Source organism: Ostrea edulis, chromosome 2 (assembly GCF_947568905.1).
Source record: "Ostrea edulis chromosome 2, xbOstEdul1.1, whole genome shotgun sequence".
Classification (NCBI taxonomy): Eukaryota; Metazoa; Mollusca; class Bivalvia; order Ostreida; family Ostreidae; genus Ostrea; species Ostrea edulis.
In genome coordinates this window covers 80,091,863-80,101,571 of record NC_079165.1, presented here as the reverse complement: position 1 = coordinate 80,101,571, position 9,709 = coordinate 80,091,863, and the positions used below count along the sequence as shown (strand labels likewise).

Sequence of the window (9,709 nt, the reverse complement as noted above, 5' to 3'; positions counted from 1 at the left end):
AAAACACTTATACACACAGATCAGCACTATTAAATAAAACACTTATACACACAGATCAGCACTATTAAACAAAACACTTATACACACAGATCAGCACTATTAAATAAAACACTTATAGTCACACAGATCAGCACTATTAAATAAAACACTTATACACACAGATCAGCACTATTAAATAAAACACTTATACACACAGATCAGCACTATTAAACAAAACACTTATCCACACAGATCAGCACTATTAAATAAAACACTTATAGTCACACAGATCAGCACTATTAAATAAAACACTTATACACACAGATCAGCACTATTAAACAAAACACTTATACACACAGATCAGCACTATTAAATAAAACACATATAGTCACACAGATCAGCACTATTAAACAAAACACTTATACACACAGATCAGCACTATTAAATAAAACACTTATAGTCACACAGATCAGCACTATTAAATAAAACACTTATACACACAGATCAGCACTATTAAATAAAACACTTATACACACAGATCAGCACTATTAAATAAAACACTTATACACACAGATCAGCACTATTAAATAAAACACTTATAGTCACACAGATCAGCACTATTAAATAAAACACTTATACACACAGATCAGCACTATTAAATAAAACACTTATACACACAGATCAGCACTATTAAATAAAACACTTATACACACAGATCAGCACTATTAAATAAAACACTTATACACACAGATCAGCACTATTAAACAAAACACTTATACACACAGATCAGCACTATTAAATAAAACACTTATACACACAGATCAGCACTATTAAATAAAACACTTATACACACAGATCAGCACTATTAAACAAAACACTTATACACACAGATCAGCACTATTAAATAAAACACTTATACACACAGATCAGCACTATTAAACAAAACACTTATAGTCACACAGATCAGCACTATTAAATAAAACACTTATACACACAGATCAGCACTATTAAATAAAACACTTATACACACAGATCAGCACTATTAAACAAAACACTTATACACACAGATCAGCACTATTAAATAAAACACTTATACACACAGATCAGCACTATTAAATAAAACACTTATAGTCACACAGATCAGCACTATTAAATAAAACACTTATACACACAGATCAGCACTATTAAATAAAACACTTATACACACAGATCAGCACTATTAAACAAAACACTTATACACACAGATCAGCACTATTAAATAAAACACTTATACACACAGATCAGCACTATTTCAGTCTTGCAGTATTTATGGTGATTTTTATTGTACAACTGTGTATTACTGTTAGAGTGACTCAATATACTGGTACACACTGAAAACAACACAGCAGCACAAAAACATTCAATTAATCATTAGGTTCACTGTTCTCCATGCAGATACAGGTAATACTACGCTTCAAGCAGACAGCATGGTTTGTGTTTTCATTCCACCACTCCAAGTAAATGTACATTGGAAAGTTCATGTAAGAATTGTCTATTTTATTTTGAAAATTTGATATTCTATACTGTTTATATGTAGCTCAAATCACAGATTTGCTAACTATAAACCCAAATTATATATTATATATATATTTTTTTTTTGGCAAATTAATTGCTAATTCTGCATGTTGATAGAATAACCACCTACTGGTATATGTTATCAAAACTCCAATGTAAAGTTTTTTATATCATAATTTACCATCTTCATTCAATCTAAGTGATTCTCCTGGGAAATCTTTTGATTGCTACGTTAAAATTTACATGTATAGGCCATTTTAGGTGTAATCTAATCTGACTGTTATTTTTCTATTTCTGCATTCACTGAGATATACGATTTTATAATCCAGTCTCATACACAAACTTTCATTTGCGATGACTATATTTCGCAATTCACCAGTTGAATATTTTAGTCATGGGTGATTCTTGTGGAGTCCTGAGGAGTTGAATATTTTAGTCATGGGCAAGTCTCCCCAATTTCCTTAATATCACATGGATGCTCACGACAAATTCTCATTCTTATGCCTGTGCATTTCATCCCCATCTCATCTAAACTCATCCCATCTTCACCTCATCCCCATCTCATCTTCATCTCACCTCATCTCCATCTCATCTCACATCCAACTCATTTCACTTCATCAATATCTAATTACCATCTCATCATCTTCTCATACATTGTAATTGTTTACATGTGCTCACATTCCTTCATAGAATTATTTCTTAAAAATGTATAATTAATGAAAGAAAAATCAGTTGACATATAGCTTGATACACCCACTCTCCCTCACATTTTCTAGCTTCTTCAGTCTTTCAATAATATAATCCACCATTGATACTATAGCTATTAACCAATATTTGTACAAACAGGATGGATTTATCTGCAAGACAATTTTTCTCATGGCCTCCGGAGTAAACACTGCGGTCTGCAATATACACAAATGACCATCATCTCTCTCCACTAACAGAAATGACCACGATCTATATGGCCCTCATAAGGCTTCTGAATGCTATCCCATTTTGTTCCCTGTGTTTAATTAAGCTCTGGTCCTTATCAATATGGCTGTTATTGACGATAACAGTAGCTGGGGACATATGGGTGTAAAATTGTCCGGAATAATTAAATGATATAGATCACCGGGCAATATCAATTACAAGACTTTCTAAACCTTGTTATCAGATTAAAGCTGCCAAGTCTAATATTAGATTCATGTCACATGTCAACTACTTAGTACTATTCAGTATTGTCTATAAAACTGACTTTTATCAAATCCTCGTGGGAAAGTATTGGATTATAAGAACACACTATCACTGTCCTGCAAAATGGAATTTTTAAGTCACAACTGCACTGCTCATCTGAGTTAATGTCATGACTCCCATACCATTCGGAAACCACATGAATCTTATCAATTATGCATAGTCATTTTTTAACATTTTTCAGAGGCCATGCCAGTCTGTATGTATATGTATGAACCAGTGCTTCATTCTGAATTGAAATCCCTGCCATTGAAGTATGATCCAGCTACCTGAAATCATTGACCAATGAGTGCTTCCATGCAAGTTTGGTCTGAAATCTTTGACTAAGGAGTGGTCATTTATTTTTGGAAAAAATAGGTCTTAAGCAGCACACAAGGCAGGGTATAAGTATTATCCATCAATGAAGCATCCTCCATGCTTTTTTTTTTTTTTTGTTACAGATAAAATTTAATACTAGGGAAAGGTAATGTACTTCCGAAAACTTGAACCAAATCAGCAGCTACACAACACCGATCTGACAAGTCAAGCTTTACACTCTGAACAAACCCCAGGTGAGCTTTCAAGGCCAAATCCTACTTAGAATGATGAGCTAAATGCTACAATAAAGTCAAAGTTCATTAGGAATATTCAGAAATGAGCTAAATGCTATGATAAAGTCAAAAGTTCATTAGGAATATTTAGAAATGAGCTAAATGCTATGATAAAGTCAAAGTTCATTAGGAATATTCAGAAACGAGCTAAATGTTACATAAAGTCAAAGTTCATTAGGATGAGTTGAACATGAGAAATTGATTTGAGGTCTTTAACCCCCGCTTTTTCTTCCACTCTTTGACCTCAAGTAAGTTTTTCTTCAAGAGCTAAGTGGGTAAATTTCTCCTTGTATTTTATCTGTACAATACTCTGAAGTAAATCTTAAATATTATTCCATCCTTGTCTGTTTTTCTGTCAAAATCAAATGCGTTTCATCTTATCTATAGTTGAATATTTCATGACCTCAACAGAAGTTCATTACCTCCCTTTGTAATTGAAGAAATGTTTTATCTTCTGCTAATCATACTATTATTGAATAAAATTATATAAAATCCAAAGCATGAAATAAAAAATATATCCTTTAAGTCTATCTGTAATTTTGTAAAGAGGAATTTTAAGGACGGCTTAGACCTTAGTTGAAGCAAACAAAGATATCTGCATGAATTCCAATAAAAACAGTATTACTTGATTAGTACCACATGACTGAGAGCTCATATCTCTATTAAAGCAGGACAACTAACTGACACTAAAATAACAAATCTACAGAAGAATTCGTGTTTTCCTTACAAAGGTAGAAGCCTCACATCCCAGCATTGACCACTGGAATCCACACTGAGGTCTATTGATTGTAGCAAGCAGAAACACAGCAATGAATTGTAATTCTACACAATTCTATTGCACAGCCTGAAGACATTGCACTTTGTTCCAGTAATTAGGTGACAAATGGTGCCTATAGTATCTTCTTCTTCAGTCTAAACAATGCCTTCAATTCCCAGTACTTATACTGTACCATGTATATCATTTTCTTATCCTTTTAGACTTCAATTCCTTTGATGTGTGTAGAATCTATCTGAATTCTTCAAACATTACACGCACTGTTAAGTCAGCATCTAAATATCAGCCCTTAATCCAATGTTTTGTATTTAAGGGCTTATCCTACTGACCCTTTATGTTAAGGGCTTCCTATTGACCCTTTATTATGTATTTAAGAGCTTCCTATTGACCCTTTATATTGTATCTATGGGCGTCTAGTAAACTACAAAATGATTTAGAATGTTTTTTTCTGGGTCACCTCTTGGCCGATTTTGTGTTTTAAGGGCTTTCTATTGCCCTTTATTTTGTATTTAAGGGCTTCCTATTGACCCATTATTTTGTGATTAAGGGCTTCCTATTGACCCTTTATATTGTATCTAAGGGCTTATTGACCCTTTATTTTGTATTTAAGGGCTTCCTATTGACCCTCTATTTTGTATTTAAGGGCTTTCTATTGACCTTTTATTTGGTGTTTAAGAGCTCTCTCTCTGGCCCTTTTGCTCATCTCCAGCTAAATCCTATTTCATCAAAGAAATATCAATTCAGATAGGATGAAAGTTTGGATGTTTAATATATAGTCTAAACATGCTGGATGATCCTGTGTTAAAGTGTGATTTTATTGTCATTACAGGAAAGTACAGCTATGTCAGAAATGTAAGAAATTTAAAGCATGCCATGAAAATGTATCTACAATGCCCAGGCAACGGTCATCTCCCCCACTCACTCCATTGTTTATATTTACATCCACAACAACCCAACAGAGTGTACAGTGTGTTTTGTGGGGTATAAACAAACAGCATGATTTTTAGGCACATGATTTTTTGATATGCAGAAAAGTCTGAAGTTTGTTTCTTTTGAGTTTGTGTGATAAATCATTACAAAATAATTAAGAATACTTTCAATTTTATTGTCTATATTTTTTGCTTAAATCAACGAATATTTGGAATTAGAATTTTTTTTTGGCAATTGCATGACACATGCAGCCCCCCCCCCCCCCCCCCCCCCCCCCCCCCCCTTGTGGTTTGGCATTGCGACAAGTACTGACAACTTGGTTATGCCATTGACATCTGAACTTGGAAGCCCTACAACTGAATTGATAAGAACAATATACTGACCAAACACAAAGTAATCCTACCTACCAACACTATATGATTTTGATAATATCATAAATATTCATTCCATATCAGGCCTTACAATGTATATATACTTATACAGATTATGGAGAATCTTTGATTTTAACAATAAGATATAATGATTGATTTTACAGGCCACTGTCCTTTTCTACACTACAGGTATCTGCCTCATTACCAAAGGTAATTTTTTAGCTCTTGCAGATTCACACCGAGAGAACAATATACCTAATATAAATGTGATCACCTTCTCTGGACAATGCATCAATGAATACCCCCTGGACAATGTACATTCTTGTTAGAAGACCAAATCATTTATTTTTCAGTTCCAATCCATCAAACTAGAACCACGAAGAAGTCGATGGCAGCCCGACATTAGCCTGACCTTATACTATAGCTAACTTCTGGAAAATTCTCTCTTCACACAGTAAATTTAATTTGTGGGAGGGTTACATGGACTGAAATCAAATTATTGGAATTATTCCGTGTCTTTGGTCTCTTTAATTAGTATCAACTTCAACCTTCTCTCCTGCGACTTCTGACCAGCTCATCTATTCCATTATAGCCGAAGTTGAGAACTAAAATAATGAGGAATCTTGGGGGGGGGGGGGGGTCACGGGTGGGGGGGGGGGGGGGGGGTCACACACACAGTACCGTGGTGTCTCTATAAAGTGATAACCAGCCTCTATCCATTATTCGGCTCATTCGGCACTGCTGTTACACATAAAATGTTCTTCGATTCATTATGAATAATTTGCATTACTGTTTTTGAACAAGTTTGTTTAATGAGCTAAAACTATACAGAAATATCAAGAAATTAAGAATATATTTTGACAATTAATTTTGCACATCAACATCAGAATACTCCTGTTACTGCAGTTTACAAACGTTGGTGTATTCTAAAAGAATTTATTGCCTTTGGAGAGGATGCATTATTTGCCATGGTCATGATTTAGCACCTTTATTATGTATGATGATGGTTAAAGAAAGATTTTTGTATTTCAAGGTAACCAAATTGCTGATTTGGTTCCAGTGCCAAAGGTACTAAATTATGAATGAACGCTAATATAAGTACACCTACGGTATTTTTTCTAATTAGTAGATATTTGTAATTTTAGAATGGGTTAATATATCTGAATTGGATGCAGTATGTTTGACCATATACTTTAAGTATATTTTGATTTAATATTACTTGATAATTAAATCAGATATATACAGACTCTCTTGAATTATTTTCACAACACTGGGATTATTAGAAGAAAAATGTAAATAATTCCTCCATTCAAGATATCATTTTTAATATGCTGAAATGATAAAATTGCTAAAAAATTCACTGAATCAAAATTTCAAGAAATTTCAAAAATGAAATTCATTTTAATTGCAAAAAACGGTCAAGTGAAATGTACTCTAGGAAAAAAAAGTCGAGAAATATCATGACAGTGGCATTAATCATTTCTTTCCGTTTCTTTGAATGACAACAAAAAAAAGCTGGCTATAGTCAGTTCAAACACAGGTGATGTTGGTAGCCAAATTTCTCAACAGATAGAGCCTTAACCTGGGCTATTTGAGTGTGAAATCTGAACCCTTTCACTCCCCCTACATACCTTACAACTCAATATACACTACTACATTACCATTCTAAACATCTGTAACAAATTCTGGCTTTCACTTATCTTAACAATTATTTGCTTTTAAAAATTGTAAGAGAAAAAAAGTTTTCTACTCACACAGATCAGAGCGTTTAGAGGCACGTGGCTGACGGAAAGGCCCGATGCCTTGCCGATCTAACACACCTGTGTAAAGGAAGTGATTATAGATTTACTGTCTGACTTTAAATCGTACCCATGTCTTTAATAGGCGCACTAAGTCCAGCCAATCAATTCTACAGCCAGCGGATTACACTCTTCTACAGTATCTCCCTCCTTCCATCAAACAGACAATGATTAAAGTAATTAAAGCCATTCCCCAAAGAACAATGCAAGACCACCAATGTTTACATGAATACCAGATCTGATAGTAATTCTGCAGATCTGGGCATTCCACTTCATATAATTTTATTTTGAATCATTAACATCAAACGCTGCATCAGAAATTATTTATGAAATTCATATCATTTTCAAAATATTATCATTGTGAATTAGCTGGAGTAGATTGGAAGAAATGCTGCACATTATACCCTTCCATAGAATTGATTTTTTTTTTAAAGACAAGTGATCCACCCCCCCCTAAGGTATCATTGTCCCTAAAAGAGAGAACACTCCAAATATTTTCTGTCAGACTTTGATGAAGCATCAATCACAATTCTTTAGAGCTTTAACAAATGACGTCAGCACCCTCAGTGTTTTCACAAGATGAAATTACTTTCTAATGTGCTTTTGAACTTTCATTCTTGGGATTTAATATACACCTCATTGTCTCTGAAAGTAAATACTTATCTATTTCAAATTAATTTTTAAAAACCATTTTTCTTTTACGGCACTGATCATTTTAAAACTTTCTGAAAATATTAATTTAGTGAATTTAAAAGAAGCATTCAACTAAAATAGACTAAATTTTCAAACATCATAAAAAAAAAAAAAACACACCAAAACCTGGAAGTGTTTGGGCAACATGAATGCCCCTGCTTAAGGATCATAAATCTGCCAAAAGTTATCTGACCCGAGGCCCATTGAAGTACTTGACCTGCAAATTTCAATTCAAAATGTCCATGTGTGACTGAGATTATGAGCAGAAACCGTGAAATGTTGGAAATTTTTGAAGTTCAAGGGACACAGAGTATGTTAGTTAACCAGAACCAAATAAGAACCTGGATATTCTTATGATTTAACTATACATACCAAATTTCAGTCGAATGTGTGCACCTGTAGCAGAGATGGTGGATAGAAACTAAATCATAACAGAAGGATGGAAATGGGCATACACAATTAATGCCCAAGTCATTTCATGGCAGAGGTACAAAAAAAACCCCACCACACTGAAGGTCAAACTACTAAATTAAGTTTCTCGGCATTTCAATCACAATTAGACAATATGGTTACAGATACATTGCTTATCTGGTCCATCAATTCATCTCATATATATCAGACTCATCTTAAAATCATTGAGAGATTACATGAAAAAGTCACGATAACAAAACGTGTGCATCCACAATGAGGAAAAAGGTGGTGATGGTTGGGTATGGGGGTAGGGAGTTGGAAGGGGGGTTAGGGAGTTGGAAGGGGTGTGGGGTATGGTTGGAGAGTCCAGGAGTGAAAGGATCAGATTGAACTCACTCGATATTTGACAGAAACCTAAATACAACATATAAAACTGCATCATCATAATGATGCGTGCCATATATATGGTGAAAATTAATTGTAATATTGAAGTCTTTATAGCGGTCATTTTCGCAGTTTGTTAAACCTTGAAGACTTGACCTTAAATAAAAGCTTGTCAGCCCTGGGCCCCAAGACCATAAACTGAGAATAGACTTACTAGTAAGTAAAAAAAAATATCAGTTATATCTAAAGATTTATCTAGCACAGATGTTTAAAAACTAGGTTTACAAAATAAAATCAAATGCAAACATAAACTGAAAATTTTATTTGTTTAATATGATTATTTCAAAAGTTAGCTGGATTTGAAATTTAGACTTAAGTCTATTCTCAGTTTATGGTCTTGGGGCCCTTTTGATTATGAGTTAACATGAAAGTTTGTCAACCCTGGTCCTTTTGATTATGAGTTAACATGAAAGTTTGTCAGCCCTGGTACTTTTGATTATGAGTTAACAAGAAAGTTTTTCAGCCCTGAGTGGTCCTTTTGATTATGAGTTAACATGAAAGTTTGTCAACCCTAGTCCTTTTGATTATGAGTTAACATGAAAGTTTGTCAGCCCTGGTCCTTTTGATTCCAAGTTAACATGAAAGTTTGAGGCCTGGTCCATTAATTCTAAGTTGATATGAAAGTTTATGATCAAGCCCTGGTCCATCAATTCTGAGTCAATATGAAAGTTTATGAGCCCTGGCCCTTTTGATTCCGAGTTAACATGAAAGTTTATGAGCCCTGGTTCATGAATTCTGAGTCGACATGAAAGTTTATGAGCCCTGGTCCTTTTGATTCCAAGTTAACATGAAAGCTTATGAGCCCTGGTCCATGAATCCTAAATCGATATGAAAGTTTATGAGCCCTGGTCCATGAATTCTGAGTTGATATGAAAGTGTATGAGCCCCGGTCCTTTTGATTCGAGTTAAGAATTGATTGTTCTAATATTT

General features: G+C 34.0%; 1 protein-coding gene across 33 annotated transcripts in view; it reads right to left on the bottom strand.

Annotated features, from left to right (window-relative positions):
- The window catches only part of LOC125682373 (dual specificity calcium/calmodulin-dependent 3',5'-cyclic nucleotide phosphodiesterase 1A-like), a 196,329-nt gene that overhangs the window by 93,556 nt on the left and 93,064 nt on the right, over positions 1-9,709 (bottom strand). For 7 of the 33 annotated variants that reach the window (XM_056154997.1, XM_056155000.1, XM_056154999.1 and 4 more), the window contains one exon: positions 7,187-7,252. The exons of the other annotated variants lie outside the window; for them this stretch is intronic. In XM_056154997.1, coding sequence (XP_056010972.1) covers positions 7,187-7,252 — 66 coding nt within the window. The remainder of the gene's footprint in view (positions 1-7,186; positions 7,253-9,709) is intronic. 33 annotated transcript variants of the gene reach the window in all.